Genomic DNA, 24,046 nt, shown 5'->3' with positions numbered 1-24,046 from the left:
TCTATATGCGCATTTACAGTACGTGTCTATAAAGTGCTGTCAAGCGATTACATTTTTGAACTAAACTATAGCATTTTCCATGATTAATCACAATTTCTCAGCGACTAGCAGCCTTTATGTAATGCCATATACTTTTTTTTCCTGGAAATTGAACCGTTTAAAAAGAACAACATTTTTCAAAAACGGCAAATTCCAGGATCATTGACCGCTCGAAACCGTCTTGGATTTTATGAGAAAAATTACGCTAAGCTAGTTTTGACAGAAAATTGACCGATTTAAAAAAAATGTAAAAAACAGGCGGATGCCAGGTTAATTGAGGTCTCAAAATGTTTTCAACTTTTCCAAAAAAAACCCCATTACGCTCATCAAAGACTTCAAATCGCCCGACTACAAAAACACGTATGTTTGACGTAATTACGCGAGTATCCGAAATCCGCCTAGCGACAAAGGACCACTGAAAAAAAGCCCAGCCTTTAGCCGAGGCGTCCCTGCGCCCACCAGCAGGCTCAAGCCGTCCTGTCTTCAGCCGCAGGAGCTGACGGACGTTTTGGAGATCAGCAACATGGTGTTCACCAGTCTGTTCAGCCTGGAGATGCTTCTGAAAATGGCGGCCCTCGGTCTCTTCGGCTACATCAAGAACCCCTACAACGGCTTCGACAGCGTCATCGTCATCATCAGGTGGGAGTTTCTCAGACGACGTTTAGAGCGCCTTTTGATGTTCCCGTCGCGTTTGAAGACTTTTCTTTGACGCTTCCGCGTGAATGTTTGATGTCCTTTCCGTATCTATGTCAGCGTGTGGGAGATTGTGGGCGAGGCGGAGGGAGGTTTGTCCGTGCTTCGGACCTTCCGCCTGCTGCGGGTTCTCAAGCTGGTTCGCTTCCTGCCGGCCCTCAGGAGGCAGCTGGTGGTCCTCATGAAGACCATGGACAACGTGGCCACCTTCTGCATGCTGCTCATGCTCTTTATTTTCATCTTCAGGTAGGAGCTTCGAGAAGTTTCGCTCACGTAACCGGTTCTACTTTCCGATTGATGAATATCCCAACGGCGTCCTTCCCAGCCGTCCGCGTGTTGGCTGGGCGAGATGCGTTACCGTCTTTTTGTTGCCGCGTGTGCCGGGATTTTTTTTCCGGACTTGAGCCCTGCCCTTTGTTTGGGGCAGGACAGAAGACGCTGTCTGTCTGTCTGTCTGTCTGTCTGTCTGTCTGTCTGTCTGTCTGTCTGTCTATCTATCTCAACCCCTCTCTATCTCTATCTCTATCTCTCTGTCTGTCTGTCTATCTATCTCAACCCCTCTCTATCTCTATCTCTATCTCTATCTCTATCTCTATCTCTATCTCTATCTCTATCTCTATCGCTAGCTCACCTGTTTTTTCAGTTAGGTCATGTGACATTTGCCATGTGACAGTTGAACCATGATTGGTTGTTACCCGCACTCTAAAAACAGTCTCAACTGAACCATCAACTAAATAGGCCGTAACACAACCTAAAAAAATGTTTTTTGTAACCCTGTGAAAAGTTAACATTCATGAAAGTTGATTTCTTTTGCTTTGCTGTTGTGTTTGTCACATTTTAGGTATACAATTTTATGGATGATTATATTAATTATAGTCACTTCGACGAGTATGCGGGGCACAAAAGGTTTTCTTTTCTGGGGGGGTTTTGCAAAAAATAATTGCGACGGAGTGATTTTTAATACATCATCCAAGTTTAACTGTCGTAGAAGTGAATTATTTTTCCGGATATTGCTACCGAGACAAAACTTGTTGTTTGGCAATAGGCTCTTTCGAGTTTTTTACGGGTTTACCGGTGATAGACATGTTTACCAAATGTCAGTGGCATAATAATGTACCGTTCCTTTTTTTTTTGTTTTTGTGCAGCATCTTGGGCATGCATTTGTTTGGATGTAAATTTGGTTTGCGGCAAGACAGCGGCGACACGCTACCTGACAGAAAGAACTTTGACTCACTGCTTTGGGCCACAGTCACCGTCTTCCAGGTTTTCACACACGCACACGCACACACACACTCCCAGACACTTACAGTTGTTGCGTCCGCTATTTAATCCGAAATGAAATAGTAGGGCATTTAAACGCAAGCGGCTTGAGGCGTCATCGGCAGCAGCCCAGACACTCATCTTTATTATTTTGAATCCAATCTGGAGCCGGCTCTCGCTCAGCCCACAAATGACCAAGCCAATGGCGGAACATGCTTTTCACAAACATAGAAAAAAAAGAAAAGAAAGCCAAGAGGAGGCGAGAAACGGCACGCGGCGGGAGCTTGTTTAACGGCCGCCGGCGTTATTGCCGTTCGGCCCGCTGAGACAGATATTAAATTCAACGTTAATGTGTCTCTTATTACGGTGCCCCGAGAAAGTAGTTTGTTGTCTTCGCGTTGTTATGTATCGCAGCGGCCAAATTGTTTCCGCATGGCTTTGTACCCAGTATACTCAAACGTCAAAACAAATACACGCTGTCTTTTACGTTTACCGACACCAGCGCTTTGTTTTTGTCATTCTGCGGGCTTGTGTCCACGTGTCTTTTGGTCCTGGGTCTTTTGGTCAGATCTTGACGCAGGAGGACTGGAACGCCGTCCTGTACAACGGCATGGCGTCCACCACGCCGCTGGCCGCCCTCTACTTCGTCGCTCTCATGACCTTCGGCAACTACGTCCTCTTTAACCTGCTGGTGGCCATCTTGGTTGAAGGCTTCCAGGCCGAAGTAAGGACGCTTTGGAGTTTCAATTTATCGTTCGGCCATTTTTTAGGGAAATTCCACGAGATATGAAAAGAAAAATTTAATTCTCGGTATTCTGAGTGGACTGGTTTTCAGGGACTTGGAACGGACTTGAACCAAGGACTTAGACTGGACTCAAAGTCTCGGTTAGGGACTCGGATTCGACTCGGACCTGCGGTCGGGGATTTGGACTCCTTTTCAGAGACTTAGACTTGACTTGCGCTCATAGTCAAAGACCTGGACTGGACTTGGACTGGCGTCGATGAACTAGAGACTGACTCGGACTCGGAAACTAAAGACTTGGCTTTGACCTGGACTTGTGGGTGGAAAACCTAAGATTCGACATGGACTTGTGTCCATTTCCGCTACGTACTGTCAAGGGGAGCTGGCGGCTCGGACGGCATTTGGTTGGGCGGGTGTGCCTTGGCGCCGGTTCGCCGTCGGCGGCGTTAGTGATGTTTGCGCCTTTGGCAGCGTTGGCGTCCTCGCCGGCGCCGTTGACAATAGCATTGGCTGCGGTGATAGCAAAGCTGTCTTGCAGAGAATAATCTCCACAATCCCCCCCCCCCCCTCCCCCCGACACATGCACACACACTTGTACACACTCAAAAGTCTCCAGGGCAGGCTTGTGTTTGGTACGGCTCTGTCATTCACAGCTGGTGAGCTTTTCTTGTTTAGTTTACGCCGCTTTATCTCCATCATCAGACGGTACACACAGATAGTCGCACGGCGATAGACGCACGCGTACACAATGCTAGATAGACACGCAGCGGTCGTCGCCCTCCCTCCACCTCGGCCGTCCTCCTCCATCTCCGGCGAAAATTTTAATTAAATTGGGCAAAGCTTTATTGCCGTGACGACGGGAGATCGCCGCCCAAAAAAAAATCCCCCCGGGCTCGTCCAGGGGCGTAGCCGGAACATTTTTTTCAGGGGTGGCCAGGGTGAAACAAATGATCTGATGATATGAATTTATATTCGATAACTGGCAGGTATCAAGGTCACATTCATTCAATCAAAATGAGGTGAATGATGACAAGCCAACGAGTGAGTAATGAGTCATTTCGAAGAGAAAACGATTCCGTGGCTCCGCCCCCTTTCACACGACCTCAGCGTTTTTCCATCCGTTAGGGCGACGCCAGCCGATCGGATTCAGACGACGAGTGCCAGTCGCTGACTTACGACGACGAGGAGAAGCTGAGGGAGCTGTACGCCGCAGGTAACCGACCGGCCGGCTAGCCAGCTAGCCGGAGAAGCTAACCTAGCAAGTTTGATCGGTGGGAAACTCCTTCCCGTTGTTCTCGCCTGACCCGAAGAGCTGAAGATCCAGGCCATGATCAACAGTCCCAACGGTCTCCTGAACCCCAGGGCGTCCATGCCGCCGCCCCTCCCCCTGCCCGTCATCACGCACACGGCGGCCACGCCCACCGTCGTCTACGGCCAATCGCGTCGCGCCAGCGCCGCCTCGACGGTGGACGGCTTCGAGCGGCAGAGGTCGCCGGTGAGCTTTCTTGCCGACGGTTCTTGTCATGAAACCGAAATCCGGTCCGAGTACTCGGCTGTTTAGCGCCGTGACCTTATATGGAGATGAATTCCAAAGCGGTGCTGTCACCTGCTGGCCTTTTATGAGTACTGCTGCAAAAATGATTCCAAATATTTATGACAAAGTGCTGAAGACCCACAATATTTGCTAAAATATTTGCACGGTGAAGAATTTGAAATATTTACTTCCTTAAATTTGCGTGAAAAAAAATCATTTCAAAAAATAATCATGGAAAATAATATCCTATTTTTTACAAATTAATGGCATGTAATGTAATTTTTCAAATGGTATTACTATATCTTGATTAAAATGTGATATTTAAAATCCAATATTATTTTTGAAACTACATAAATACATTAGTGTTGTATTACAGTATTACACTTTATTGTAAGAAAAAGGCACTCTTGTAACATCCGACATTTTGAAAATTCATGTATTCATGTCAATCTGCTATAATTAGAATAAAAATACTGTCATATATTCTAATAGTCCACGTTTTTACATTTTATAGTTTGAAACGGGAAAGGTCGTTTTTATATTTCAGCATATATTGTAACATTCAACCGTAATACACAAAAAAATGTCATATTTTTCTATTTTATCGATGAATAAGTAATTACAATCCAACACTTTTTTTGAACACAATTAAAATAGAATGACAGAAAATATAATGACAGAGTCAATCTAGTCACGTGACCTCATATATTGTAATTATAATAAAGTGGTCAGTGGTGGTATATATTTTATATTTTATATATATATATATATATATTTTATACTTTGGAACGGATAAGGTTTTTTTGTTGTTGTTGTTGTTGTTTTTTGGCGCCGGCCCCAGCCCCCGTGGGACAGCCTTCCGGAGAGCCGGCGCTCCAGCTGGACCAGCCTGGGCCGGGCCCCCAGGAGCCAGTCGGGCGAGATGGAGTCGCTGCTGTCGGACGGCGGCAGCAGGGAGGCGTCGCTGGACGCGCCCGACTACCCGCAGGTGCCCTTCTTGCACGCGCCCGCCGACTGCAACGGCGCCTTCCGCCTGCCCGAGCACGCCTACGACGACGCCTTCCAGACGTCCGTTTACGACGCGCGCGGCGAGGACGAGGACGCCGAGGAGGTGGGTCGATTTCCTCTTTTGGGATCCTGTTGATTGGTAAACGCCCCGTCTTTTGTCACTGCCTAGTACAGTGAAAGGAGCGCTACGTTTTCCTTTTCAAGTTGAGAGCAAATCGATTGGAACATGTAGCAACTTGTTGCTCAATTGCGTTATGGCGACTCCTTTATAAAACCTTGTTTATTTTGTTGTTTTTCATTTGCTACGACGAGAAAATGACATTTCTCTTTTCAAATTGAGGCAAATTAATTGGCACATGAATTTTCATGCCGTCGTCACTCCTGCGCAAAACATAGTCCACCTTTATCTTGTTGGATTTGAATCTAAGTTGCTGCTTTTCAATGCCGTGACAGGAACAGTACATTTTTCTTTTCAAATGAAGGGAAAATTATTAGGAGCATGTAGCAACTTATTGCTCAACTCTTTCTGTTTTCTGTGACAGGATCTTTACATTTTTCCTTTCAAATTGAGAGCAAATTTATCGGCGCGTGCGACAGCTATATTGCAGGTTATTGACTCCTTTGCTAAACATTGCACCTTTATTTTTTTGCGTTTTCATTTAATCGGATGCTTTTCACGCCACGGCACCAGCGGCACATTTACCCTTTTCAAAAAAAGAGCAAATGAATCGGAACATGCCGCAGACGATGGCAAAGGTGGATTACGGCGACTCCTTCTTGCGCCTTTAAATTGAACGCTTTTAATTTTCCGTGACGGGGAAAGTGCATTTTTCTTCTCCAATTCCGAGCGAATGAATCGTAACGCGCGGCGTTTGGATGATGGCCGCTCCTTTACAGTATGCTCCCGTTGTGTTTGATTTCCAATTTGAAGCGTAAACAAAGCCAAAAACTTTGTGTTCCGTCGCAGAGCGCGTACCAGAAGTTGAGAAAGCTGCTGGAGCCCTACCAGCCTCAGTGGTGCGTGGAGCACCGCGATTGGTCGCTCTACGTGTTTGCTCCGCACAACCGGTAAATCCCCTCGCGCGCGCTCCCTCCAGAAACTCTCGCTCTTTACGCGGCGACATCTGGCGCGCGCGTAGCTTCAGGCTGTGGTGCCAGAAGACCATCGGACACAAGATGTTCGATCACGTCATCCTGCTCTTCATCTTCCTGAACTGCATCACCATCGCGCTGGAGAGGCCCGATATTCAGCCGCACAGCATGGTGACGCGCGCGCGCGCACGCACACATGCCCGCATGCGTAACGCAGCGAGCGGGGGGGGGCGCTTCATTAGGTACGCCTTTGGTACCGGACCGCAAAATATCGATTCAAACGTTCCTTCTTACTTCTTCGTTCCAATTGTGTCGCTTAAGATGGATGCATTTTATTGGTGGAATTTATCTACCCCAAAATATACTGTCATCACAAACAATAATTATAGTATCCATAGTAAAAATCGTCATCGTTATCATCAAAATCATCGTAGACCGCTGGAGAGGCGCACAACGTAAAATCCGGGTAAATAAGAAATTCAATCAAACAATATGTTCATTTTTAAATTGAATACAGTGCATTTTTTTGTTAAATATATATAATAATAAAATACAAATAGATGATTATAAATATAAGAATAATATAAGAATAATAAGTATCATTGTTATGATATTATGGTTGTAAATTATATTAACTACTGTATATATTAATTAATATGAATAATTATTTAATTTTATGTTGTCATATATATATATATATATATATATATATATATATATATATATATATATATATATATATATATATATATAAAATGATCCTTTGAACTTCCACTTTGATCTTGGTTTGCTATCTGAAGGATATGAGCGTTTCCCGCTTTTGGGCATAATAATAATCAGCCAAGCTTGATTATTGCAATGACAATGTCCCGCGACGTTTTTCATGATCTTTTCATCTTCCGCCGCGGTAATTGTTTTCTTTTTAATGTAGGAAAGTCGAAAACGTTCACGTGACAAACGTCGGGCGTGTGTGTCTACGTGCGTGTGCGTGTGTGTTTTTTTTTTTCTTTTTACCAATACAGGAGCGAGTCTTCCTCAGCGTGTCCAATTACATTTTCACTGTGATCTTTGTCGGCGAAATGACGATCAAGGTAAGTCCGGCCGAGTCCATTTCTCTTCAAAAGCGCTCGGCTTCGGGGGCCGAAATCAATCGAGGGACGTAAATCACGCAAGCGAAAAGTGGACTTCGCCGCGTGACGAATCAGAGAACCAAAATCATATACGTTACACACGCAAAGGCGTCGGGGTCGCGGGGCTCTAAATATGGGACGATTGGGGGTCGTAAATCATCAAATCCTAGTACAAATTGAGGGTTTGTTTTTTTTCATTCACAAGAGAAAAATACATTGATGGAAAATACCGTTTTAAATGTATTTGCCGAGCAAGCATTTGACGGTCATAAATCCCATGAGTGCAAGAGAAATGTTGTTGCTTAGCATCAAGTCATAAAACTAACATGTAATACATATACTATGTACTGTATGGAAACATGTTTTTCAGTGTTGTGGCGACGTAGGTGCGGATTCGTCGGAGGTCATAAATCCTAGAAAACGAACGTATTTACGATTTATTTAACGGTGAGGCGAATCCGCAACCATATTCTCCCTGGTTACTAAAATGACGGGAAACATCATTTGCACGTTTAAACGTATTTGCCGAGCGATCGCATTCGAATGTCATAAATCATCACAAGAGAAAGGATGAACTTCATTGAGTCATAAAGCTAGTATGATTTATCGCTAGTCATTTTTGGGGAACATCAATCCAAGTTTGACAGCGGTCAATAAAGGAGGACTTGATCTCAAGTCATAAATGGAAAAGCTAATAGGAAACGCGCGTTTGAAAAAAAATTCAAGTGACTTTTTGTGTTTGCGTGTGTGTAGGTGGTGGCCATGGGCATGTACTTTGGAACAGGGGTGTACCTGCAGAGTAGCTGGAACATCTTAGACGGGCTCCTGGTCTTGGTGTCCCTGGTGGACATCCTGGTTTCGGTGGCGTCGGCGGGCGGGAATCGGATCCTGGGCATCCTGCGCGTACTGCGCCTGCTGCGCACCCTGCGGCCGCTCAGGTACCGCGCCGCCTTTCCCGCGCTTCTCTTCCGTTATTCTGGGTGAAATTTCAGCTCCCGCGTGCCTTCTTCCGATGCTTTCCCTTTAATGGGAAATGCCCTTGCTGTAAAGATCGAAGGATTGGACCGATTTTTTGGGCTGTAACTCATTCGATCCCAAAGACGTATTTTTACGTATTTACAGAGCACAAACATTCAATCCCAGGTCCATTTTTTTATTTCAATATTAGCATAAAGGAGAGTCTACGGTTATTTTTATGCATAAATGAATAGAGTAGGTGAAGTTTTTTTGAAAATGACTCTTTCAGGGTGATCAGTCGAGCGCCGGGCCTCAAACTGGTGGTGGAGACGCTCATCACCTCGCTCAGGCCCATCGGGAACATCGTCCTCATCTGCTGCGCTTTTTTCATCGTCTTTGGCATTCTGGGGGTTCAGGTAAACACAAATATGCAGATGTCCTCCGCCCATTGTTTCCAGACAAACGAGGTGGAGGATTACGGGTGAAACGGCGAGAAATGGCAAAATGCAAATGTGGCGCTGATAAAGCATCGCGTTCTTGTGCACTGCTATACTGATAGATTTCCGTATTGATCCCAATAAAGGGGCCATACATACATATATATATATATATATATATATATATATATATATATATATATATATATATATATATATATATATATATATATATATATATATATATGTTGACCAAGTCGGGTAAGTCGCGCACACACACGCACACACATATATATATATATATATATATATATATATATATATATATATATATATATATATATATATATATATATATATATATATATATGGGGGGCATTATTGACGAGAATAGGAATTTTCAACGGATGCATTTTCTTTTTGCCTTCTTCCAGTGGGGCGTGGCTCGTTGCCCTTTGAAGAGCTTGACCCCATGACAAAAATCTTCTTCCACTTACCTACTCTCTGATATGATGATACACACCCTGTGTGTGTGTGTGTGTGCGTGTGTGCGTGTGTGTGTGTGTGTGCGCGTGTGCGCGTGCGCAGTTATTCAAAGGCAAGTTCTTCCACTGCGAGGGCTTCAACGTGACCAGCATCAGCAACAAGTCGCAGTGCTTGGACGCGGGCCACCGCTGGCTACGCAGGAAGTACAACTTTGACAACCTGGGACAGGTGTGACAAACACGCGCACGCAAAGAGACGCACTCCCGCTGATGGAAAGGAAATGTCCGTCCGTCCGTCCGTCCGTCCGGCAGGCGCTGATGTCTCTGTTTGTGCTGTCCTGTAAAGACGGCTGGGTCAGCATCATGTACGACGGCCTGGACGCCGTCGGCGTGGACCAGCAGGTGCGTCGAAGGACGTCCTTGGCCCGCTCCTCCTTTGTTTACCAAACGCCCGATGAGACGTTAACTCATTCGTTGCCCGGAGCGGTTTTTCACGTTTTCGAGAGATTCTTAACTCGTTCGATGCCGGGGAATTGTGTTTTTTTTTTTTGGTTGTGTTTTTTTTTTTTTTTAGAGTGCAGCCGTTAAGTCCCAGTCTGCGATTGAGTGTTTGTTATGAAAAGACGTCCCTGGCATTAAAACAATAAGTACAAAGGGAAAATTTGAACAAACACATTTGAGCAATACGAGTCCAGCTCGTTTTCAAATGTATTATTTTTAATGAGATGATTACAGTCTATCCAGCTATCTACTTAAGTATCTATTTCGCTAGCTAGCTAACTAGCCAGTTGGCTCGCGAGTTTGCCGCCTAGTGAGCTGACTAGCTAGCTGACTAGCTAGCTGACTAGCTAGCTGACTAGCTAGCTGACTAGCCGGTCCTCTAGCTAGCTGCCGATCCATCCATCCGTCATCCTCAATTAGCTTGCTAGCTAACGTTTTTGGTTGTATTTTTCAAATGTATTCATCCTAACGATTTTTTTATCATTATTCATCATAGCGTTATTGATTATTATTATTATATGGTAAATATCATAATTATAATTAAGCAAATAAAAACCTATAGATAAACAGATAGTAGAACTAACCATAGATAATAAAACAGCTTTTTAAAAACATGGATTTAAAAAATGCCATTTTGAATAATTAAATAACGTAAAGGTATAACAAGTTAGCAATAATGTTTATGTCTGTCTTTTGAAGAAAAATGAAAACAATGTAGCAAAATGGTTTATTTGAATGTTCTTTCAAATTATTTTCTTAATAACTGGTTCATGCTAACATGTTATTTCACTCTCATTTGTTTTATTATTTAAGAAAAAAAACAGCCAAAATCAAAAACAAATTTGAGATGAAACTGAATAAATGAATTCTTTTTGTTGCGTTTTTTTAAGTATATATTATATTACAATTGAAAAGTTAAACAGACTATTCATATATATATTTAATATTATTGTTAGAAATCAAATATAAGGCTTATTTCATGACAAATTTATTTCAATTTAAATGGATCTAAATTTCTCAGGCGCTTTTTTTCTTTTACGATGACAAACGCAAGAAACGTTAAATCTTTTCAAAGCTAAAATGTAATCCGAAATATTCAACATGGACGTCAACGCGCGATGTGTTAGCGCAATCCCGTTTGTTACAAAGGCAAGAAAAAAAGCTGATATTTCAGGAGAAGGTAGGAAGACGAAAAAAAAAAAAAACCGAATAGATGCACTGTGACAGCTGCGCCATTTTGACCGCTGGCTGGTTTTGTTTTTTGTTTTTTTTTTTCTTTACCTCCGGCAGCCCATCCGCAACAACAACCCGTGGATGCTGCTCTTCTTCATCTCCTTCCTGCTCATCGTCAGCTTCTTCGTGCTCAACATGTTCGTGGGCGTGGTGGTGGAGAACTTCCACAAGTGTCGGCAGCAGCAGGAGGAGGAGGAGGCGCGCGTCCGCGAGGAGAAGCGACGCAAACGTCTGGAGAAGAGGAGGCGCAGTGAGTGCGCCGGCCGTAACTTTAGCGCCGTTTCAAAATGGACATTTAGATGATACATCATCTGAATGGATTACACAATTAAAGTTTAGGTTTGAGTTGGATTTTGATTGAGGTCGGGGTAAAGGTCAAGGTTAAGAAATCCTTTCTGATGGTTAAGGTTAGGGTAAGGGACTAAGAAATGCTTTATGTCACTGGGAGCTCCCTACTTTAATGGGAAAAAAAATGTGTGTGTGTGCGTGCTAACTTGTTTTTACTGCATAGTGGGGACCAACCGCTAGGTTTTTAGTGTCTTTGAGAGCTTTGAATTGGATTTCGGTTGAGGTTAGGGTATCTTATGTGATGTTTAAGTTTAGGGGTGGTGGCTATCAAATGCATGATGTCACTGGGATGTCCCTACTTTAATGAAAAAAAAACATTTGTGTGCAAACTTGTTTTTGCTGCATAGTGGGGACCAACCGGTACGTTTTTCGTGTCTTTGAGAGCTTTGAATTGGATTTCGGTTGAGGTTAGGGTAACGGTTGGACAATCTTATGTGTTGTTTAAGTTTAGGGTTAGTGGCTATCAAATGCATGATGTCACTGGGATGTCCCTACTTTAATGAAAAAAAAACATTTGTGTGTGTGTGTGTGTGTGTGTGTGTGTGTGCAACCTTGCTTTTCTGCATAGTGGGGACCAACCGCTAGGTTTTTAGTGTCCTTGAGAGCTTTGAATTGGATTTTGGTCAAAGTTTGGATCAGGGTTGGACAATCTTATGTGATACCATCCAAGGAATTGTTTATTCCCGTGTGTGTACGCGCCAATAGGTGTGCAAGCAATGTGTTTTCATATGATAACATATATACAGTACTTACGGAATATACAGTTATTCCATTAGCCCTTCTAGTGAAGAAAGTATGCAGATGTGAGGACATCTTTTGGAGCAGTGCCTGCGTGCGATTGTTTTTATTTTTTACCGCGCATTATTGGAACATAACTCTGTGCGCCCATAACTTTGTAGGTACGCATTAATCTACGGGGACACCTTGTCGTAGAGTTGCACATTACTCACACCCACGAGCGCACATTTCTCCGTGGGGACACGCAACTCTACGGGGACACGCCGTTTACTCGCCGGGGATTTACGATTCACGTTCCTCCGCAAATTATGAAAATCAAACCGCCGGGAAGCCTTTTTTATTCATACGGAAACGGACGTCCCTCTGTACACGCACACAAAACCTTGTCTTATAGAGTAATGGAATACGTACGTGCAAATCCCGGTATTGTAGAATTGTGTGTCCACAGGGGCAAATGCGTCCCCGCGTTCTCGCGTCCCGATTGAGTAATGCGTGTCAACACGACTAAGTGTTCTCTCGCAGCTGCGTGTCCTCGCAGAGTAATGTTGATCTTTACTGCGTATACTTAGTCCACTCTCAAAACGGTCGGGTCAAAATAATCCAAATTGGGTCAAAAAGGACAGGCGCATCCAATTTTTAGAGCGGCGGTTGAAAAAAAACACGTTGCTCAAAAATGACAGCAAATTGGGTCAACTTTTTGGGTAATATGAATTGAGCAAGTCAGGCATCCCCGCAGCATCACAGCGCAAAAAAGCTCCGTGTACTTGCAAAACTACCCAATGTGTCCCCACAGAGTTGCGTGTTCCCACAAGGTGATGCGTATTTAGCAATCAAAGCGTCCCGAGACTATCGTGCGTCCCCAAAGATGGCTATCTACGAAACTAGGTGTCTCCTCAGATTTGTGCGTCTCCCACACAGTTGCCTTTGTTTATGTGCACCCATAAAACGAGGCGCGCCCACAGAGTTGTGTGCGCTTATCAGTCGGCGTGTACTACCTAGCGGGGACACACACCTTTGTGATGACTGGAGCGTGTCCAAAATGAAGTGAGCCCGGTGCGCGCGTGTGCGCGCAGAGGCCCTGGAGAAGCCGTACTACGCCGACTACTCGCCGCTGCGTCGCTCCATCCACAGCGTGTGCACCAGCCACTACCTGGACCTCTTCATCACCATCATCATCTTCACCAACCTGCTTACCATGAGCATGGAGCATTACAACCAACCCCAGGTAACCACGGCAACCGCGGCCCTCTTTCATGGCCGTCCATGACGACGCGCTTGCGTGACCTACGCGCAGTACCTGGTGGAGATCCTCAAGTACTGCAACTACGTCTTCACGGTGGTCTTCGTCATCGAGGCCGTGCTCAAGCTCATCGCCTTTGGCCTGCGACGCTTTTTCAAAGAAAGGTTGCCACTCTCGCATGCGCTGAGAAACGCTGACTTATTTTATATTAGCTCATTCACTGCCGGCGGTAAAAAGGAATCTTTGACGTCGACGGCCGTCGTTGGCGCCGAACGACTTAAATGTTCATCTGCAAAATGATTGTCGGTTGTTTGCTTCGAGTAATGATTATTCTTTGAAATATGTCAAGTGACAAATGGAACAATGAAGTCATTCACTGCCAGCCCGGTAAAAATGGATCTTTGACGTCTGTGGTCATCACTGGCAGTGAATCAGGTCAAATAAAACATTGGGGGTTTTTTTTGCGTTAATTGGGTTTTACCAAAAATGTCCTCTATCCATCTATCTATCTATCTATCTATCTATCTATCTATCTATCTATCTATCTATCTATCTATCTATCTATCTATCTATCTATCTATCTATCTATCTATCTATCTATCTATCTATCTATCTATCTAGCTGAGATAGATAGATAGATAGATAGATAGATAGATAGATAGATAGATAGATAGATAGATAGATAGATAGATAGATAGATAGATAGATAGATAGATAGATAGATAGATAGATAAAAGTTAAAAGTAAACTAAAACAAATCATTTTTTAAATGACAAACTAACAAGGTGAAAGGGTGAAAGGTAATGAGAAAAAGGCAAAGTTTGGAGTATTTGTCGCCAAAAACGCCGAGTGTGCGCTTGTTGTCTAGATGGAACCAGTTGGACCTGGCCATCGTGCTGCTGTCCATCATGGGAATCACGCTGGAAGAAATCGACCTGAACGCCTCGCTGCCCATCAACCCTACCATCATTCGGATCATGAGGGTGCTGAGGATCACGCGGGGTACGGGCGGACGAACGCCGACACGCTCGCAACGACTACAATAACGCTCAGCGTTAACGAAAAATTCTGCCAAATGACTACGTAGCACAAACTTATTTTTAATGTATTGCGATTATTGCACTACATATGCAAATCTTTGTCGATCAGGTAGATAACGTTAGCTCGTACAACAAATTACGATGGCTTATTTGACATCTGTTATTTACATCTATATGACCATAACTTTTCTTTTTGCAAGTTTACGTTGCTTTTTTTTGTACAATTTGTTTACCTTTTAACTCTGACTGGTTAAAAAAAATTAAAAAGCAATTTTATTCATTACCAAAAGATCGATCTATACTACTATGGATTTTCATTTATAATCGTATCTCAAATTTGTGGATTTCGGTTACCGCAGGTATTTTTCGGAACGTAACCCCGTAATAAGCGAGCGAACATTTGATTCCGATGAGCGCTTCATCCAACAATTACCTTTATTGCGATCATTTTGTCAATGAATGGCTTACTTCAAAGAAAAATGTACATTATTCCCTGGTACATTGCGGTTCCGATTGTGGTTTGACTTTTTTTTTCTATTTTTAGGTTTACCTCATTTGTTTACTTGCAAATTTTCTTCCCTTTAAGTCGGACCAGTCAAAAAAAAACAGTTGTGTGTATTAAAAAAAATCGTATTCAAAAAAACAAAAAGACAAAGACGAAACACCCCGCAAAACTTTTCCACCCGTCGCTAACTAAACACGCCGTTGTTAGCACAAAGGTGCTAGTTTAGCGCCGGCCGTTTAGGTCGTTGGTAAATGCGCGGCGTGATGTGCGCTGTCTTGCGTGTTTCAGTTCTGAAGCTGTTGAAGATGGCCACCGGAATGCGAGCTCTTCTAGACACCGTCATGCAAGCGCTGCCTCAGGTGAGGACAACACGCTGTCCACTAGCAAAGAAAATTTCCCTTTCTGCAGTTGTCTGTTAAGAATTGTTTTTTTTTTTGTCATCGGAATTTTCGGAATGAATTTTTTTATGAACGCGCCGAAAGAGCGGAGCTTATTTTTTGAGTGACGACCTCATTCAAACCTACTTGCTAGTACGTTCATATATATTTAACCCCTGGGGGGAATTTTGAGCCATGTTTTTGATGTGTGCTATCAAAGGGAAAGCATCCCCCCCAAAAAAATGGAAGCTAAAATATTGCATTGATTTTCCACTTTCAATATGCCCTCGCGCCGTCCCTTCTGAATGCTGGCAAACGGGAGGTCGTGAGCTTCACCACATAGGTGTCCAATTTAGCCCATGTCGGGCTCATTTACTGCCATTCAATATTGTCCATTTTAGACATGTTGAAAACCCAGCGTTTTATCATGCATTTTCCACGTTTTTTGCATCAGTCCTTTCAACAATGGATTTGAAAAGATGTTGGAATGTACCTGTTGGCTAAATGCTAAAAACGCAGGATTTATTTCCCATAATGCCATGGGGTATTGCTTTGTGTATGTACAAGAAGCAAAAAAACTTATATCGACATTGAAACATTTTTATGGATTATTATCATTTTTTACTGATAATGCCACAGAATATGTGTATGCACAATGGCATTATGGGAAAGCTATGTTTTTTTTTCATATTTAGCCTACCATTAGCCTACAAATATATTTAAACGTGTTAGCATTCGGCGCGCATTACACCAATGCGTTGAAAAATTAAGTAAGTAGTGATCATTATTCATTTTTATGGTTTCATTATTATATTTTCGGGGTATGGACATGCACAAGTCTTTTTTTTTTCATCAGCATTTAGCCTAGTGTTAGCAAATTTGAAAATATTTACAAATATGATTGAAGATATTTTGCAAGTATGTTTGCAAGTATATTTGATTACCATTTTTGTGATTTTTTTTTTTTTGTAAAAGATAAAACATAAAATGACCTCCCCTCTGCGGCCACGAAATGACAAATGTTCTTTGACTCATAAAAGGCGAGAACATAATTTTTGATGTCGCCTTGTTTTTAGCTTTTTTGTTTTCGTCTTCCAGCAAGCTTCGAGTGGCGCAAGAGGCGTCCTTTGCATCTTTTTTTTTGTTTTGGGTGACGGATGCGGCGTGAGTCACGGAGCGGTCCTTTTTCAGCGCTTTGCTTTTTCCTCGTTTCCTTTCACGCTTAATCAGAAGCGCGCGCCGACTGATGTATTGCAAATGAAGTCATTCTACCTTGGCATAATGGCTTCAGCAGCCGCTGCGCGCTTCTTATCAAATATGGAGGAAGGGCGTCGCGAGCCGTAGAAAAATGGCACGTTGATGACATTAACAGCATCTGGCTCATTTGCCTAACGCTTGGATTCAAGTGCCACATTTTCCCCGTAATGAGAAACAAACAGTACAAGTAAGCACAAATGCTTCTGTTGATTTTTTTCAAAATGCGACCGTCGCAGGATTTAGGGAAATATTTGATTTATTGCAGCGTGCGGTAATGAAGAATTATCCCTGTGCTGTTCGTTCTCGCCTTTGGCCACTTGGGGGCAGCAGAACTAACCGTGCGCTTGTTTTGATAGCGCCGGAAGCTCAGCTCCTCTCCGGTTTTGTTAGTGCAGTAGTAATTCTAGCGCTTCATAGATGATGAAAAATATATGTTGCATTTTTTTTTTTTTTTTTGCATTTTCATTTTTTAGTTGCTTTACCTCATAAACTATCTTTTTATATTTTTAGACATATATATATATATAGGTATATGTATACTGTAAATAAATAATAAAAACAATTGGAAAGCGTGCTACTACTATCGATATGAAAAAAATAATCACGATAATATTATTCATGAGAATAATAATAATAAAATGTTTCAATAGTGTCGACAGGAATTACTTCTTCGACTAATCATTCGCAATTAATCGTGTTTTTATTATTACAGTATCTTGTCTCTAGAGGCTGTAAAAAGTATTTACTTGAGTAAAGTCCTGGAATGACAGGAAATCATTGAGTAAAAAAAAAAAAGATTATTATAGGAGCTTTTTTTGATCTTCTACATGACTTATAATGATTTTTTTTTTGTAAAACAAAATTGTCGAGCAAATCTTTTTCTGTCTTTGCGCCGGCGACTTTCCCCTTAAGTTTGGTTGGAATTTAGCAGGGTTCAGCTGCCAAAGGAAGTGAATAAAACCCATTTTTTTACCGCTTTATAAAGATTTAATTCATATCCAAAAAAATGATTTGGCTTTGACAGCCCTAATTCGTATATATGCAATTATATGTTTGCGTATTTACGTATGTATATCTGTATACTGCATTCATAAACGTACGTACACAGCATATGTTCATATAACAAACAACATATAACATAATTCATATATACAATGATACATCTTTCAAATTTACACCTGACAGACTTTTATACAAGATCTTGTTCAACTTCTGCAGCGTTTTTATATTTTTAACACTATGTTTTCAAAGCTCTTTGTGAACGCAGCCATCAATTCACATCTTTTCACTCACTTGAGTGGCCCCTAGTGGCGAGTGGAACAAACTGCAGCTACACCGCACTGGACTTTCAAAGCGGCGGGGCTCAAACCATGAGAAAAAAGCCGCAGCCGAGAGTTGAAAATGGATTTAATTTTCCTCGTATTGAGGAAGTCCGCGTTTGAGAAAATGCGCAAGGGGCACGTTTGCGTCGGCGGGGGCGTCGCGCTCTTTCGGGACTCGGCGTGAGTTTGGCCCGCTCTGTCTGCTTCATGTACGCCTCTCTCTATTTGTGTTTGCGTGCACTTTCTCTTTACGTGTGCGTGTGTGCGGCCCCGTATACATGTGCGCCGTCTGTCCGTCTAGGTGGGGAATCTGGGTCTGCTCTTCATGTTGCTGTTCTTCATCTATGCAGCTCTGGGAGTTGAGCTCTTTGGAAAACTGGGTTAGTGCGCGTGTGCATGCGTACAGTACGCTGGCGCGCGGTTCTTGCCTCACATGAATTCATGAGGGCAAATTTTAGCCCCCCCCCCCCAACCCTCCTCCCCCCTCGCCTCAACAAACGCCCCTTTCCCACCCCAGTTCTAAGGCCTCCCCGGCGCTTGCTTTCCAGAATGTTCCGAGGAGAACCCGTGCGAGGGCCTCAGCCGTCACGCCACCTTCGACAACTTCGGCATGGCCTTCCTCACGCTCTTCCGGGTGTCCACGGGCGACAACTGGAACGGGATCATGAAGGTGAGCGGATTGAAGGAAGGTGGACGACGGCTACGAGGGACGCTTGAGGGCGATCGCTTTGCAAGCGTAAGGTCTTTGGCGCCCTCCGGTGGAGGAAATTGGACGTGCAATGTCGTGCGCGGTTTCTTCTGCCGTGACGTTTGCGATTTGTGCTCCAATTCGGGGGAAAGTTGGTATTTTATTTGCGTGTAAATTAACATTCTTTTTATTTATTTGACTTTGGCTTTCTTTTAGGAACAAGAGCGCGTTTTAAAAATCTGGACTTTTTTTCCTCGATCGTTTGGTTACGTTTCATTTTGTTGACTATTTTTTGAAACAATTTCTAGGCTTTTTGTACTTTGACTTAAAATTGATTAAAAAAAACACAACAACTAAAAAAGTATGTCAAAATAGTCGTTTTTAGGAACAAGTGGCCAATTTAGAAATTCATATTTTCAGCTTATTTATTTTATTGACCATTTTCACATCAATTCTTTTATCAATAATGCACAGCTACGCGCATTTGCTGGTGGAGTTCCCCCTAGAGGTGAGTTAAAAAAGTGCAGAAGCACAGCACTGGACGATATAAGCCGCAGGGCTCAAATGATGAGAAAAAAGTTGCAGCTTCTCCTCCGGTTTTCAAATTCAGGGAGAAAGTTTCATTTTCTTTTCATTCATTTTTCTATCATGAACTACACTCGCAAGTTCGAACCGAATGAGCTCGGGCGACCGTCCATCACGCGACACGTTTTGTCCCGTCCGACGGATGGGAATTCTGAAGGTTATTGTGTAATGAAGATGGAATATTGTGAGCTGCGTGCGAAGCTAAGCGTACTTTATGAGACAGGCGGAGGACACCAATGTCAAATGTGGACCAAGCGACCGGGGCCGAGACACGGTTGTTTTGTTTTTGTTGTTGTTGGTTTTTTTATTTTGGTTTGTTTGTTTTTTAAAGTTGGTTTCAGCAATTTGGGTTGAAACTATTTTTTGGAGTTTTTATTTCAAATTTGCTTTTATTTTTTCTATTTGACTTAAGTCACTTTCCAATTTTTTGTGTTTCTTTTTTAAGGATTTTTTTTTTTCAATTTTACTCTTTGCTTTGTGCGAGTCTATTTTTAACAGTTACTAAAAAACAAGTTGGTCAAGTCAGTTGACTTATTTTACTCTTTTGGGCAACTTTAGTCACATTTTTTTCGCTGTTGTCTTTTTTGCTTTGAATACATTTTGATCCTCTTTTCCCCTTTTCGTTCTTTCTTTTCCTCTCTGGTCTTTTCGATTTGCGCTTTATCGCGAGGTTTGTTTTTTCTCGATTTCAGATTTGCTCTACTGTTTTCCGGGGCCGTTTAACATCGTTTGGTCGCTCGTGATCGAAAGCGTGGATCTCGCTCTCGTTTTTCGAGCGTAGCTTTTTTGTTCATTTTTAGTCGATGACAAAAAAGGACAGCGGCCAGGTTTTTCTTTTGTCGTGAGTCTTTTCGTCGGGGGCCGATTTTGCTCTTTCAGGACACGCTGCGGGACTGCCGCCCGGAGGAGCGTCAGTGCCTGAGCTACCTGCCGCTGATCTCGCCCGTCTACTTCGTGACCTTCGTGCTGACGGCGCAGTTCGTGCTGGTCAACGTGGTGGTGGCCGTGCTCATGAAGCACCTGGAGGAGAGCAACAAGGAGGCGCAGCTGGAGGAGATGGAGGAGCGACGGGAGCGCCTGGAGGCCGCCCGCGTCGGCGAGGGGGGCGGGGACGTCCGCGCCCCCGACGCCGACCAGGTCCGTCCTCGCTCGCCCAAAACGAAACAAAACAAAAAAAAGCGGGTGAGGTGACGGGCGCGGGGTGCAGGCAGGGGATGAGGAGCGCCGCCGCGGCGACCTGCTGAGCGCGGGACGCATGCTGTCCCTGCCCAGCGACAGCTACGGCCTGCCGCCGCTCGGATGCGCGCCGAGTCCCGCCGACGTCTACTCTGCCTACAGCTATTCAGGTCAGGGTTTTTTTTTTTTTTTGGATTGTCCTTATTTGGCTTTGGGGGGATTGTCCTGCTTCTGTCATATTATTAGTAGTTATAGATCGTAATAGTACTTTATTATTATTAATAATAATACCGAGTGCTCTTTACAATTGTCATTTTACAGTCATTTTGAGTATTTTTTCAACATTTTTCATCTTACGCGCTACTATTTACATTTCAACATTGTTGTTGTTGTTATTAGATATTTATCATTTAGCGGATTTGAACTATAGTAAATATTGATTATTAGTTTTTTGCGCCGTATTTTCCACACTGTAAGGCGCACCTAAAAGCCGTCATTTTTTTAAAGAGCTGATGCCGCGCCTTATAATCAGGCGCGCCTTCTATATGGATCGATATTGGGATCGGTAAGCTTTAGCTTTAGCTGTTTGTTGAGTTATTATGCTATTGAGAGTTATTATTTGAGTTATTATTACTTTGAGAAACTATGTTGCGATTGAAAAAGTTTTCAAATATGTCATTCATTGAGGGTGCGCCTTATAGTGCGGAAAATACGTATTTTCCATGGAAAATTTCTTCCCGCAAATGTCGGTGTCGCGCAGGCTCGGTGTCGTCGCTGGGCTCCAGCGGGGGCGGGTCCCTGCTGCAGGTCCCGGGCGCCCTCCCCGCCATCAGCCACGCCTCCCTGGGCGGGGGGCGCGCCAGCCGGCCCGCCATCCGGCTCAGCGGCTCGCGGAGCATCGACGGGGGCTCGCCCCGCCGCGGCCGGCTGGACTCGGCCCGCAGCGTGGACGCGGGCCGCTCGGGCCCCGCCCACCCCCGGCGGCTGAGCTCCGCCCACAGCGTGGACGGCTACCGGCGCGGGGCCCCGGAGAGGGCGGGGCCGCTCGGGCCGAGCCCCGGGGAGAGTCTGGATCGCAACAAGCTGAGCCCCTCCTACGTCCCCGACGGCTCGGCGGCGCTCAAGAGGCCGGCGTCCTTCCGCGCCGGCGGGAGGCGGCTGCGCAGACAGGTCGCCGCCGTCTTTTCCTTTTTGCCGACCTCCTTAACGTGGTAGGCTTTTGGGGACAAAAAGGGAAAAGCGAGAAGTGAAGAAAATGTTTTTTTAATCAAAAATACAAAAGGTAAACAAAGGAAGCATTTATATCTTTTGGAATTTAACCTTTAAAGTAAGTAACAAGTAAAGTAAGCGCGTGAAAATTTGGCCCATGACACCATTTTCCTACACGTATATGTAACAGGTTGCGATTATTTGCGCACAGGAGGCGGTGCGTAGCGATTCGCTGGACCAAAGCGGTTCGGCCGAGAACGTTTCGGACGTCCCCGCCCCGGCCGCCGCCCCTTCTTCCCCCACGCCGCCGCGCCGGCGCTCGTCCAGCGTTCACACCTTGAAGTGCACCCAGCCGCAGAGGGTGATCTCATGCCGGGGCCGCGGCGACGCGGCGGAACCCGAGTCGGACCCGGCGGGAAGGGACGGGCCGGCGGACGCCGCCGACCGAGAAGTGGGCCGCATCAACGCGCGCTCGCACAGACACCTGGCGCCCGAAGCCGATGAGGCCCGCGGCCGCCTCAGCCGATCGGCGTCGCCGGTTTCGGGCCGGAACGGGAAGGAGCGGGTGAGCCCGCCGCCGGGGGAGGAGCCGCTTACCGCCGCCGCGCAGCTGACGGACGGCGGCGCCGAACTACGGAGGCGGACGCTGTCCTTCGACGCCAGCACTCTGGCGAGCAATCAAGCCGAGTCCGGCTCCGCCGACGAGTGACCGGGCCGCCGCGCCCGCTTTGCCTTGTTCCGGCCAATCACAGGGTTTGTGACTTCAGACTGCCCCCTGCTGCGCGGTTTGTTTTTTGCACAACTTGGGAGTCGTTTAGCCTTTAGCGTACGCTGACCACGCGTCAGCTTCCCGTTTGCTTCTTCTATAATCCTGCTTCCATCCCAGCTACGTTTCTTTGCCCTCGCGCCTCAAGCCGAGGTCACGCTAACATTTGCGCGCGTTCCCGTAGCAAACGCTAATATAACTTGTTTAATCCCCGCGTTAGACATTTTCTTTTGTTTGCGTTTTGCCCCAAACTCCCAATTCCCGAGTCTTTTCATTTCCGGTATTTATTCGTACGTTTTCTTTCTCTCATTTTCCGAGCGCTTTACCGAAGAAGTCTAAAAAAAATCACCGGTACAAATTGAATGATCAAAGTGATACATTGAATTAATAACAGTATTACTTAAGTGATCGATGACTTTAAGCGAATCGATGCTAAAAGTGCTGGATCTCAAAGTGTTAAAATGAATACATTACAACTAAAGTAATTGATAACACTACGTAATCGATTACTTTGACTAAAATAATTGACTAGGTACAAAGGTAAGCATATATATATATATATATATATATTTCCTAAAATCACTAAACCACCTAAAATCACTATACATGTAAGAAAAGCCAATAAAAACTCACATTCCAAGTGAATTAGTTTTACACAAATATTAACACGTTAAAAGTACTTCAAATCATAAGGTCGAATGGAAAAAAAATTCAAATACAGCAATACAAGCGAGTCGATCATTTTTGGCCGTTTCTTGAAAGGCCGACATTTTATACAAGTAGTAATGGAGAATCGAAGCAACGACCTGGCGATAGCGTGACCTCGGCTTCGCGGTTTCTACCTCTACCCGTTTGTCCCCCCGACGCAATCGATAATCGAACGAGCTATTTATTCCCGCCTGTTGAGTGTCACTTCCCGTTTCATGGCTTCGTATTCTCAGGGTAGAAGTAGCGTTAGACTGCCCCCTGCTGTCTGAAGTTGGCGGCTTTCCACGTGCCCCAAAACTATTTATGCAACGTGTCGACCTTCTACAACTTGCTCAATGGCGCCCCCTGGAAAGAAAGATCTGGGGGAAATTCAGCCCCCCCTCGGACGCGTGTTTCACTTTTTGATGGGCGAAGGGGAAAAATCTAAAGGCCACGACTAAAATTGAACAGCCCGGCGGCCATTTTGATTTACAGCAGCCATTTTGGCCGTATATCGTACCTCCTACTGGAGGATTCCTTCCAACGTATCCCGATCAGAAACGGGCGGGCGACGTGAAGATTTTTGAATTGAAAGTGGCGGCGGCCATTTTCAGGCAAATTCCAATGTTTTCGTGAGTGTTTTGTTGCCTTGTAGGAGGCGCGCGGATGAGAAGGGCTTCTTCCCGGCGGAATTGTATTCCATTTTATTACCGCGGCGGGGGCGACGGCAGGAATACGGCGGGTGACTTTTGCCACACTTGTGAATGTTACAGGATGATTGTTGAAAGGATGGTGATTTTTGAAACGTCGCACATGAAATACGTTCGGGCTGAGATGCGCGCAGAGCGGCGGGGGCTTTCGACTCGGTCCTTCAAATAAAACTACTTCCTGTATGACTTTCACTTGCCTCTGGTTACGTTGTTAACACGTTTCATTCAAACGGGAAGCGTGAATAATGAGAAAAGATCATTTTCTATAGCCCGTATATACATATATA

General features: G+C 44.5%; 1 protein-coding gene across 2 annotated transcripts in view; it reads left to right on the top strand.

The window, feature by feature from the left end:
* The window catches only part of LOC148421694 (voltage-dependent T-type calcium channel subunit alpha-1H-like), a 56,004-nt gene extending 32,053 nt beyond the window's left edge, over positions 1–23,951 (top strand). For both annotated transcript variants that reach the window (XM_088419106.1, XM_088419107.1), the window contains exons 11-35: positions 527–678; positions 793–978; positions 1,878–1,995; positions 2,561–2,716; positions 3,860–3,947; positions 4,045–4,229; positions 5,110–5,379; positions 6,244–6,344; positions 6,416–6,539; positions 7,391–7,459; positions 8,252–8,436; positions 8,745–8,871; positions 9,481–9,606; positions 9,690–9,779; positions 11,169–11,361; positions 13,271–13,422; positions 13,492–13,601; positions 14,306–14,439; positions 15,271–15,341; positions 18,240–18,318; positions 18,487–18,608; positions 20,091–20,348; positions 20,419–20,557; positions 21,148–21,557; positions 21,808–23,951. In XM_088419106.1, the coding sequence (XP_088275232.1) occupies positions 527–678; positions 793–978; positions 1,878–1,995; positions 2,561–2,716; positions 3,860–3,947; positions 4,045–4,229; positions 5,110–5,379; positions 6,244–6,344; positions 6,416–6,539; positions 7,391–7,459; positions 8,252–8,436; positions 8,745–8,871; positions 9,481–9,606; positions 9,690–9,779; positions 11,169–11,361; positions 13,271–13,422; positions 13,492–13,601; positions 14,306–14,439; positions 15,271–15,341; positions 18,240–18,318; positions 18,487–18,608; positions 20,091–20,348; positions 20,419–20,557; positions 21,148–21,557; positions 21,808–22,305 (4,143 nt within the window). In that variant the 3' untranslated portion in view covers positions 22,306–23,951. The remainder of the gene's footprint in view (positions 1–526; positions 679–792; positions 979–1,877; positions 1,996–2,560; positions 2,717–3,859; positions 3,948–4,044; positions 4,230–5,109; positions 5,380–6,243; positions 6,345–6,415; positions 6,540–7,390; positions 7,460–8,251; positions 8,437–8,744; positions 8,872–9,480; positions 9,607–9,689; positions 9,780–11,168; positions 11,362–13,270; positions 13,423–13,491; positions 13,602–14,305; positions 14,440–15,270; positions 15,342–18,239; positions 18,319–18,486; positions 18,609–20,090; positions 20,349–20,418; positions 20,558–21,147; positions 21,558–21,807) is intronic.
* The last annotated feature ends 95 nt before the right edge of the window (positions 23,952–24,046 follow it).

This window comes from Hippichthys cyanospilos, chromosome 7 (genome assembly GCF_059441005.1).
Source record: "Hippichthys cyanospilos isolate Australia breed blue-spotted pipefish chromosome 7, RoL_Hcya_1.0, whole genome shotgun sequence".
In the NCBI taxonomy this organism is placed as follows: domain Eukaryota; kingdom Metazoa; phylum Chordata; class Actinopteri; order Syngnathiformes; family Syngnathidae; genus Hippichthys; species Hippichthys cyanospilos.
Note: the sequence above shows the minus strand (reverse complement) of the source record. Positions and strands in the feature narration are given on the sequence as shown.